Source organism: Gekko japonicus, unplaced genomic scaffold, assembly GCF_001447785.1.
Source record: "Gekko japonicus isolate JY-2015 unplaced genomic scaffold, Gekko_japonicus_V1.1 scaffold172, whole genome shotgun sequence".
NCBI lineage: Eukaryota > Metazoa > Chordata > Lepidosauria > Squamata > Gekkonidae > Gekko > Gekko japonicus.
Genome location: NW_015162479.1, coordinates 1,295,877 through 1,307,819, shown reverse-complemented (window position 1 = coordinate 1,307,819; position 11,943 = coordinate 1,295,877). Strand labels below are relative to the sequence as shown.

At 41.0% G+C, this 11,943-nt stretch overlaps 1 protein-coding gene across 1 annotated transcript in view; it reads left to right on the top strand.

Annotated features, from left to right (window-relative positions):
- The window catches only part of XRCC4 (X-ray repair complementing defective repair in Chinese hamster cells 4), a 185,517-nt gene that overhangs the window by 17,032 nt on the left and 156,542 nt on the right, over nucleotides 1-11,943 (top strand). Inside the window, exon 3 of the mRNA XM_015405830.1 lies at nucleotides 4,152-4,339. Coding sequence (XP_015261316.1) covers nucleotides 4,152-4,339 — 188 coding nt within the window. The remainder of the gene's footprint in view (nucleotides 1-4,151; nucleotides 4,340-11,943) is intronic.

Here is an 11,943-nt window from a genome sequence, read left to right as displayed (position 1 = left end):
GGGGGGGAGAGGATTAGCAAAATGTTTAGAATGTTGGAGGCAGGACTCAGGCAAAGCAGCCAGTGGATAGGGAGACCCTCTGAATGACAGATCAGAGAGTGAACTGATTTTGGAGCGTGTGGAATGTTCTAGAGAAGTGCCACCACCATTCGGCTTTTATTTATTATATATAATTCTGTTTTGGTCATGGACTCTCCTGAACATCCACACGCTCCCAAATGAATTGGATCCCTGATCTGTCACTCGCAGGGTCTCCCTAGCCAGTGGCTGAGTTGCATGAGTCCCGCCCACAGAACCGGCATACAACAAAAATCTCCTCAGAAGACACATTCTCCTCAGGAGAGAACAGACAGTCCCTCAGAGCCCCCCCCCGTGCCCTTCCTAGCTGGCCCACCGAGGCAGACGAGCTAGGAAGGAGCCAGGAGGACGCAGGGAGACATTTAAATCACTCCCCGGGGCTTCTCCAGCTGGCTCACTGAAGCAGGCCAGCCAAAGAAACCCGACAGAGCCCCCCCGTGCCCTTGCTAGCTGGCCCGCCGAGACAGGTGAGCTAGGAAGGACCCGGGAGGGTGTGGGGAGACATTTAAATGGCTCTCCGGGGCTTCTCCGGCTGCCTCACTGAGGCAGGCCAGCCAGAGCAGCCTAACAGAGCCCCTCTGCCCTTCACAGCTCGCCCGCCAAGGCAGGCGAGCTAGGAAGGACCCGAGAAGCCCCGGGGAGACATTTAAATGGCTCCGGCTGGCTCACTGAAACCGGCAACACGGGGGGGTGGGAGAGGCCGGCCAACAAGGAGGGTGATGCCAACATCCAGGAGCTCCATGTCATGAGCTCTCAACCCCGGGGTCTTGCTAGAGTTCGTTGTATTGAGTTTACAGTGGGCTTTTCTACTAGTGTGCGTGTGTGTGTATATATGTGTGTGTGTGTGTGTTTGTGTGTATGTGTCTATATACCTATAGCAAATGGGGGTGGCCAGCCCTCCCGAAATTCGGCAATCGGGGGTGTGTCCGCCAGTGCCCTGAAGCAGGACCGCGGGATGGCAGAGGCATGGTTTACCGTGCTTCTAAACAACGACCATCCGGACTTTTAATGTGGTGGACTATTTTCTTTGGTGTGTGTTTCGAGCACTCTTACAGTATAAAATGAACAGTATTACTAGCTATAGAAGCGCTTAGGAAGGTGCTTAGCACAGGAGAGCACCTTTATGGAGTGGTAAACCGAATGAGAAAATGGCGGTGGCGTCTATTTGCGAGGAAGTAATCTTGAACCTTAAAGCGGAACTCAGGTCGGAACAGTTCCAACAAAGTTTGAGAGAAGAACTGAGTAAAGCATGGCAATTGGTATGGGAAAAGACTCTGAGAAATTCCCAACCATTTCGTGTAGAGGATAAAGATAATGAAGAACCAATTCAAAGGACACAAGCCCAAACAGGCTCACAGGAGTTGACTCAGATTGAAGAGCAGCAAGAAACAAAGCTCAATTTGCAATTTTTAAAGACAGAAGGAAGAATAAAAGAAGTAGCTCCGTTAGAAAGGATTTTGGAAAGTGGAAAAAAACGGAAAACAGGGAGGACTAAAAAGCGGAGGTCCAAGCCCTCTTGGAAGAAAAAAAATGAAGTAAAGAGGGGAAAAATAAAGAAATATATAAAGAAATATGGAGACACCAAGCAGCAGAAAGAGGTTATATACATAGATGGAAAGGACTTCTCCGTGATTATATTGAGGGAGTACAAAAACCCACGGCATTTGTGTGAAAACGGCGAAAATCAACTTAAAAAGGAACTATTGAGAACTATAGCAGCCAAGAAGTACATGGAAAAGTTATTGGGTTAAGCGTAGATGGGATGGATGTTGGTATAAGCTGAAGAATTATTTGTTTGAAATGGACTGTTCACGGAAATGGTATTATCTTATAATTAAATAATTGTTTGAAATTAGCATATCTGAGTTGATGGAAAATATAACTATATAAGTTAAATTATGTTTTTTCCCTTAATCTAGATTTAATGGTAAAAACTGAGTTGAGAGATTAATTAGTGAATGAATTATACTTACCTTTTGAATGAATTACAATGAATTAAATTAGATTCGATGATATTAAAAGTATAAATTTTTTTTGTAAATTAGGAGCTAAAAATTTATAAGGTAAAATGGTCTAAGGTGTGTGTATTAGAATTGCTTTTCTGAAGTTGACTGTTTAAGAAAATGAGCTTAGTTGAAAGTTAAAAAACTAAAGTTGGGGTAGGATAAAATTCAGCAGATGATTAAGTTGTAATTGTGTAAATTGATGGAAAAGCTGATGGTGTGATTAAGGACCGAAGGATATATAATTAAAATTGGGAGATGCTATATATGTAGGGTAACTGAGGTTAGAATGTACGGTATAAATGGTTGGTAAGGTGTAATAAGGTGCAATAAGTTTTTTGTTAAATGCCAAACAGAGGCTTCTATATTTCCAATACGTTTTATTTATTTATTTTTTCTTTTCTTACCTAGAATCCAGACTGAATGGATTTAACAGAGTTAGATATAAATTGTTGGATGGAAGGTAATCAAGAATTTGAGCCAATTAATATTTATTGGTTGACAGGGAATCTTAAGGATTATTATTTGTAATTAAACCAAACTCATGTAACATGTGATAGGGGAAGAAATCAGAAATTATTTGGTGTGGGTGGGTTAGGGTTGTTTTTGTATGTGTTGTATGTCATTGTTCTAGTATGTTTATTTGTACCTCACTGAAGGCAATCAGTGGGGATGTTTGTTGAAAACCAATAAAAAAATTATTTAAAAAAAAAATGGGGGTGGCCAGAACATCATTTTCTAGTGCCATGTTTATTTGCTGCACAGAATTGTGCTGAGAGGTACTGAGCCACCCTGTGTCTTATAGCAACTACAGGTTAGTTGAATGCTGCCCAGCACCAAGTGAGTGGCCTTACCGCCCCCCACCCTGGTTACTTCAGAGTGAGCTGATAGTCCTATGGATGATGATTTCTCACTGGGATCCAAGGCAGATTACACGTATGATAAAAAACCAACAAACCACAAGTAGTAGGTGGGTTACAAAATGTGATGTAAAACTGTTCTGGTATTGACAGGCCTGACTAACCTAGTATTGGCATGAAGGCTGTCTTTGCTGCCAGTTACTCCAATAATGGGCTGTGCCAAGGAGAACCCCCCCCACACACACACACTATAACAGAGCTATAAATAATATATAATTGAAAAAATACCATAAATAATTGCATGAAATGTCTATCCCATCAAGACTGTGCCATCTCTTGTGCCCAGAAGGCGATAAGAAGCCAAAACAGACTATGGATTTTGATTTAGGTGGGGTAGCCTCTTGGTCTGAAGCAGCAGAATACAGTTTGAATCCAGTGGCTCCTTTAGGCCTTTAAGACCAACAAAGATTTTGATGTTAATCTTCCCACAGATGTTATGAACTATTGAAAATACATAGAAGTGTCACTGAAGTAGTTGCTGTGGTCTTCCACAAGCTTTGGTTTGGGTGCAGGACATTCATGGTGTAATTTTATGTGGTAGTTAGGAGCAAGTAAGCCTCTTGATTTCAGTGGGCTTAGCCGCACCTATCTTTGCACAGGATCAAGCAGAAACTCTGAATTCATTAAGAGGACTCCAAAAGAATGCAGGCAGATTGTCCCAGCCACCTGTTGTCTTCAGCAGCTCCCTGTGACACCCCCAAAACTGCTCTTGAATATCAGGGGACCCTCAGGAGTAGCACAAGAAGTAGTGGGCAGCAGGTAAAAGGGATGGCCCTCGCTATGCAGCATAAGTACCCTTAGGACACACAAGCTCTTCTTTGGATTGAACCAAGGATACAGAGATACTGATTTTTTTACATGATTTACTTCAGTTTCTATGTAACTTGTAAATTGTTACCTAAGTCACAGAAAGTGAGAAAGGATGGCATGACTAAGTCCTTTGTCCTTCTGTACTTTGAAAAAATCCTTTTAAGATGTGACAGTATTGTAATCCTTCGTTTTAAAAAAAATTGAATGGAGGTACATGAAAGTGTTGTGAGAACCACTTCAAATATTGTGTGTGTTGGGGTGCAGCAGCAATACCTGATTTTTTTTAAAAAAAACCTTTGTTCTGAATCTAATTTTAATTCATATCATTTGCTTCTTTCAGTGACTGAAGATGAAATATCTAAGGAGGCTGCTGACATGGAAATGGAACGAGAGAAGTACATTGAAGAACTACAAAAAGTGCTGTTGTTCAGAGGACAGACAGACAAATACAATTTTGATATTTCGAAAGGAGAAGCCAGTGGAGAGTGCCTTAATTTTTCCTATGAAAAGAATCTGAAAGATGTTTCTGTAAGTATTGCTCTGTTTTCATATATTTCCAACAAGAGTTCATGCATAGTAGAAATTTTACTCTAATCCTTTGTTTGTAATGGCTTATGGGTAAATACAAATAAATTTTGATTTCAATTTCACATAGTAGAACAATAATAGAGAACTTTTTTTAAACTTTGCCTTTGAGGAGTTCTGTAATGAAAAATTTCATAATGCTCAGTGTATTGATCAACTTGGGGGGGGGAAGAGGTGAAAGAAAAAACTGTGCCTACAAGAACAGTTTAAAAATCCTAGCAACATAAACTTTACTTTATCTTTTTAATTATGAAATGTTTAAGTAGGGAGCAGTGTATTGGGAGAGAGGCATTTGGGGCTGCAGTGGTAGGGGCGAGGCAAGAATGTCTCATTCCAAGTGGGAACCTTTCTACCTGTAGAAATATTAGACTGAGTCAAAGTCAAAGTTACTTCCAGTTTTCTCTGCTGTAGAGATGGAGCTGATCTGATTAAGTCTTTTTTATGCATTACTTGCCTCCTCTTGTTGAACTGTTTATGGAAATGCAGTTAACTCTGTTTTCCAAATATTAGTGACCGGAGCCTTTAGTCTAAAGAAAGTAGAGCTAATGAGTTAAAACTTGGGGTAGAAAAAGATGGGCTGATGGGGGGCACATCCAGTTGGCAAAATCTGTCTTCCTTTGGAACTGTTAGTTTAAAGAAATAGCTGTAGGGTAGATTATTGAGTCACTTTGCAGTAAGCTAGACAAAGCACTGGAAAAATGTGCTCTAAGGAAGCAAATGTTTCATGACTTAATTAGGTGTTTTGCATCCTAGAATTCTGTCTTTGCCAGCCCACACGTACGGCAGGCATGAAAAGTCATTCTGGCAGCAGTGTGTCAAGTAAATACGTTCCACGTAGATAGTCATATGCATGAGAAACTTGTAATTGTTATTTTTAAATATTCTCTGTTAACTATTAGAGGTACCAAGAATGAATTAACACAGCTTTTATATATTTTAAGAAAATATTTTGAGTACAGATAACTTTGTATGGTGATTAATGTTATGCTGAGAACAGGAGCCTTATCAAGTGGGACAGCTAGCTATTGTTGGAAGATGAGTGTCTGAATGGATCTGGAGCATCTTCTTAGAAGGTGCTCTTTCCTGTAACCTGCTTACTTTTGTTAAAAAAGTGATTGATGGGCTCATGTAATCTTTGTCATTCAATTATCTATGTAGAAGCAATGGAGGGTACTACCGTATTTTTTTGCTTTCATAAAAAGCCCTAAATAGCTTGTGACCAGGGTACTTGAAGGGACCACCTCTTCCCATATTGTCCAGCCTACCAATTAAGATCTGCCTCAGAAGCCCTGCTCTCTGTGCCCCCACCTTCAGAGGTAAGGTGGATGGCAACTAGAGACAGGGCTTTCTTAGTAGTGGTGCCTGCCTTATGGAATGAACTTCCTTTTGATGCTTGCCTGGTGCCTATGTTGCTTTCTTTTAATTGCCAGGCCAAAACATTTCTGTTCATAAGACTTTTAATTAAAGAGTTGACTTTTTAGCACTATTTCAGTCTGGAATCTGTCTGTGATCTGTGCTATGGTCTCTGTTTTTATGCTGGGCTACTGTTTTATTATTTTTATTTTGTAAGTTGCCCGGAGCAAGTTCCTGCAGAGGTGACATAAACATATTCTAAATAAACAAAATGGAAGCAAGGATTCTCTAGTAATATTTTTGCTTACGTATTATACCAAAAATACATTGAAGTGTGCCTGTTACCAAAAGGTTAATTATCTGATTTAGTAAAACCCATGGCTGTTTAAGTGAATCAGTATCTGAATCAGGCCTGACCAAAGTCACCTGGATCAAAGACACTGTAGAGTCTTTTTGGGCCTCTTGGTATCTTGATTCTGTGACAGGCTAGCTGAGTTTGGTGGTCATGTCCCAGTGGTTTGATGATTCCATGATTTCTGAATGATTAGTTTGCAATATGATGTTGGGAGTCTACTTCTGAACTCCATCATAGTTGTACTGTGGAGTCTTGGAAGGTTCCCTCTTGTCTCATATGCTGTTGTATGAAAACATTGGCAGAACCATTCTAGAGAGTGGGAATAAAGTGTTATTCATGCGATGATTGTATGCAATCTTATTCCATTTTAGGTTTTAAAGAAGTGAATAGAGGTGGTTTGCTGTTGCCTGCCTCTATGAAGAGGCCCTGGACTTCCTTGGTGGTTTCCCCTTCAAGTACTATTCAGGGCTGACTCTGCTTGAGATCTCATGAGATCTCAGGCTAGTCTGAGCCATCTGGGTCAGGGCTCTGTATTGGTAGTTTGGATTTATTTCTCTTTGATGACTTGGATTTCCACGGCTTTCTAGATTTTCTGGCTCAACATACAAATGGCATGGCTAGCTGTTGGGTATTACAAGTTGAAAACACTCAGTATATCTGGGGTTAAATGTTTGTTTATGTTACTCACAGGAAGTCACATGTTTCTCATGTAACCAATGTTCTTTAGCTGTAGAATGCCCCGGAATTTTCTCCCTGATCTAGGAATTTGATTGGGACTAAAGTGTCAAGGTGTATTACAATTTTATGGCTTCTCTTCCCGTCTTTGGTGTTCTGAAGAAACAAGAAGAGTAGCCATAATCTCTCTCTTCTAGTTTTGTCTTTGTAGAGTAAGGATGTAGCCAATTATGCTCTGTTGTTATTTTCATCCCTGTTGTTATTTTCATTTCAGTTACCCTTCCCATGCTAGAATTTAGTAAAAACTTTATATTTTAATCACACATGGACTCTCAGTCTGAATTATTTTACTTTGGCTCTGCTGGACTATCTTATCTCTGCTAAATACCATTTTTTCAATATCTCACTATCACCCAACTCTAGCGAATATTTTAGGGTTTGGTCCAGTTACAGCCATAGGCAGTGATTAGTAGTCCTGAATGGAGGTGAATATCATTGTGTGTCTGTCTAAAGTATTGTCAAGTTGCAGCTGAGTTTTGGTGACCCAAGAAAGGGGCTTTCAAGACGTGAGAAGCAGAGGTGATTTCTATTGCCTTCCTCTGCTGGGTATTTCTTGGTGGTCTCCCTTCTAAGTACTGACCCTGCTTAGCTTCCAAGATCTGGTGAAATTGGGCTATATTATGCTGCTTTCCCTCCCATAAATATCTCTGCTGATATCAAAATATGTATGCAGCCCATTCAGTGGTGTTGTTTTGCATATCACTGCAGATGTATCTCCAGTTGCACATCTGTATCAGCTGTGCTCAAGCTTTGCTAGATGAAGCAAGATCTTTTTGTTAATTTCTGCATTATGTGATTCCTGTTAAACAGGATTGGAAGTGTTTCCTGACTTCCATGTACCAAAAAAATAAAAATAAAATTATCTTGGCTAATTTTATATCTCTTCATGAATAAAAAATACCATGATGGACATGAAACAGAATGAAATTCTATTGTATAACAGCAGATGAGATTAATGCGCAGTTGTAAAGATCCAGTGAAAAAAGTTGAAAATACTATAATAGCTTATATTCCCCATGTGAAAAAAGGTTGTTTAAAAATAGATTGAATGTTACCTGGGTGGTTGAAGTCAATTTTTAGGTGTTTATACTGTATTACATAATGGGGGGAAAGAATGACTGACAGATGCAATACAGCATTTATTTATTGGGTTCAGGTTGTTCCTGGTCTTTTGAACTTGTAGTAAAAATTGCACGAAGTTAATGTATTAGAGGTATAATGTTTTAGCAGCATCTCAATTCAAAAAATTGTTCTATCGTTTATTAATGATTTTCTTTCTTTTGAGGATTTTATTTACAGAGCTTTTAAATGTCCTACCTCTTCTGAAATACTCGTAGACTGGTAAGGGCAAACTAGATTGTTGAGAATTGCATTAAAATAACAATAGGCTTGATACACAGTGGGGCTTGTGTGTGTCAAACCAGCTGCAGAGCAAAATGGGCCACACACACTGAGAAGCTCAGTAAGGGGCCATTGAGGCTTGGCCAGCTAAACTGCTGCCACCTAAACAAACACCATAACAAGAGTCAGTGATTTACTGTTTGATCTAAGTAGGTGATCACTGGGAAGTAAATCTTTCCAAGCACTTCAGCTAGGAACTCTCTGCCTCTAACGCATAATGGGACTCCTGCAAGACTTTCTCCTTGGAAGTGGCAATTAAATTGATTAAAGAGATCTTGATAAACAGCATTTGAGGGGTAGCAAACCTTTCTGTGTAATAAGGTGGCAGGTATTGTATTTTCTCCCCCCTCCCCCGAACATTACCCATGGAGGCTGAGATTTTCAGCTTGAGGCAAACATTCATGATTTAAGTAGTCTGAAGAAAGAAATGGTGTTAAGTCGCTTCACTTTTCCCTCAAATAACTGTGTTGTTGTAGCGTGTTCTGAAATATAGGCTACTACACTCGGAATATACTTTTTAAGTGTCCTTAAAATTTTCCAAATAGTAAAATCAAGTTCCTAAAATCTGTCGATTCTTTTTCCTGTTTTGGAATACATGCTGTGTACTACAGTTGTTGGTATTATGAGCCATTGTTTATGGTTCCTTATTGAACTGAGTTAAAAAACTGAGGGGGGGGGAACTTTTAAATCATGGGCTATGGACAACACCTGACTTCCTAAACAAGCAAATGCTCAGATTACATATTGGGTTGTATGCTGTGCTGCCATATGATTCAGAGCTTTTTTTTTAAAAAAACTTCAACTTACAGTACATAAGGTTTCAGTAAATATTTTGTACCTAAGAGAAGGAAGTCCTGTAAAATTCATTTTTATGAGAGTGGCTTCAGAACTACCCAAATCACAAGAGTTCCTGTTGTGAGGTACTCAGACCTGAGCTCAAATCCCAGCTGAGCTATGAAGCTCACTGCATGTCCTTGGGCCAGTTTCAAGACAACGATGACCTGGTAGACATTATATACTTGGACCTTCAAAAGGCTTTTGGCCAAGGTACTTCCCCAAAGACTCCTGAGTAAACTTAGCAGTCATGGGATAAGAGGATGGGTTCTCTTATGTCTTAAAAACTGGTTAAATGACAACTTCAAGAAGAGGCTAATGGGGTCTGAACTTGCTGCGTCTGAGAGGGGAAAAGAAGAAGAAGAGAAGAAGAGATTGGATTTATACCCCACCCTTCACTCGGAGTCTCAGAGCAGCTTACAAACTCCTTTCCCTTCCCCTCCCCACAACAGACACCCTGTGAGGTAAGTGGGGCTGAGAGCTCTTTCAATTACTGTCTTTTCAAGGTCAGCTCTTGTCAGAACTATGGCTTGCCCAAGGTCATCCAGCAGTTGCAAGTGGAGGAGTGGGGAATCAAACCCAGTTCTCCCAGATTAGAGTCCGCGCACTTAACCACTACACCAAACTGGCTCTCATTGGGGGTCATAGTAGATAGTTCAATGAAAATGTCAACCCAGTGTGCAGCAGCAGTGAAAAAGGCAAACTCTATATTAGGTATTATTAGGAAAGGGATCTAGAGTAGAACAGAGTAGAACAGCCGATATTGTAATGCCCCTGTATAGATCTATGGTGCGGCCTCATTTGGAATACTGTGTACAGTTCTGGTCAGTGTATCTCCAAAAGGACATTGCAGAGCTGGAAAAAGTACAAAGGAGGGCAACCAAGATGATTAGAGGGTTGGAGCACCTTTCCTATGAGGAAAGACTGTAGAGTCCGGGACTTTTTAGTTTAGAACATAGATGACTAAGAAGAAGAAGAGATTGGATTTATACCCCACCCTTCACTACCCAAGGGAGTCTCAGAGCGGCTTACAAACTCCTTTCCCTTCCCTTCCCCTCCCCAAAACAGACACCCTGTGAGGTAGGTGGGGCTGAGAGAGCTCTGACAGAAACTGCTCTTTTTCAAGAACAGCTGTGCCAGAACTACGGCTTGCCCAAGGTTATCCAGCAGGTGCAAGTGGAGGAGTGGGGAATCAAACCCGCTTCTCCCAGATTAGAGTCCGTGCACTTAACCACTACACCAAACTGGCTCTAAGGGAGGGACATAATAGAGGTTTATAAAATTATGCATGGGGTGGAGAGAGTTGACAAAGATAACTTTTTCTCCCTCCCCTAAAATACTAGAACTTGAGGGCATCCAATGAAACTGATGGGCAGTAGGTTCAGGACGGACAAAAGGAAATACTACTTTACACAGAGAGTGATTAAAATGTGGAATTCACTGCCAGAGGATGTAGTGATGGCAACAGGAATAACCATCTTTAAAAGGGGATTAGATAGATTCATGGAGGATTAGTCTACCAATGGCTACTAGTCATGGTGACTGAGGGGAACCTCCACACTCAAGAGGCACTAAGCTTTTGGATCCCAGAGCCGGTAGGCAGCATCATAGGGAGGCCTTGGCCTCTATCCCCTGTTGTTGGCCATCCAGAGGAACTGGTTGGCCATTGTATTGGATATTTTGTCTAAAATCATACTTTCCTATGGATTAAGGTAAAGGTAAAGGTTCCCTTGCTCGAAAGCCAGTCGAATCCGACTCTAGGGTTGCGGTGCTCATCTCCGTTTCAAAGCCGAAGAGCCAGCGCTGCCCGAAGACGTTTCTGTGGTCATGTGGCCGGCATGACTAAACACCAAGGCGCACGGAACGCTGTTACCTTCCTACCGAAGTGGTACCTATTTATCTACTTGCAATTTCTTGCTTTCGAACTGCTAGGTTGGCAGGTGCTGGAACTAGAGACAGGAGCTCACCCCGTCTTGCGGCACCCGGGTCTTGAACTGCTGAACTACTGACCTTCTACAGCCTGCAGTTCAGCGTCTTAACCACTCGAGCCACCGCAGCTCCACTTCCTATGGATTAAATCAACATTATGATTTATCTTGTTTTCTGTAAGAGTATAGTAATGCATAAAGAATAAGGTGTGAAGCCACTTTAAGAAATAATGGAATGTACTGACGTGGTAGTTTAAATTGGGCTGTTGCCAAATTCCAGCTGAGGAGTTTGTTGGCGGCTTTCACTTTGGATGGCAGGGTTACCTCCTACTAAATAGATGCCCACTTTGTAAAAATTTCTAGTTAAGTGTAAATATTTGCCTCTATAGTGACAATGGCTTGTGATTTCACTGGCTCCTCCCTATGATGTCATTGGGTCCCAGTTCCTTTAATGACTTAGCAATGCCTTTACACCCCCCCCCCCCCCCCCGGGAAATTGGGAAGTCTACGCCCTTGCCTCCTGGGATTTCACTGGCCAAATGTAACTGCCAGCCATCCCCCTTTTAGTGCCATCCTCCCAGTGTGTAAAACAAAGGCAAGCATGGAATGATGAGACCCAAGGACACTAAAGGTTCTCAGAGGTGATAAGGTGTCTGACACATCAAAGCAACCTAGGAAGCGAAAGTATTTTGGCTCTACATTCTCTCCCTCCCTGGTTACTATGGCTAAGGAACTTTAAAATTGTAAAATGAACAGTGAGTTTGACATTGGTTAGATACAACACAGTATCCTAAGCTCCTTTGATAGATTTTTAGCCTGCCCCATTGGTGAAGACCATTTTTAAAAACTTCTTATTTCTTGAATTTGTTTTTATTTTAGTACAAATAACATTCAGCTGCAAATCAAATGAAAAGGAGACTGAGGTGTAAGAAGGGAGAAAA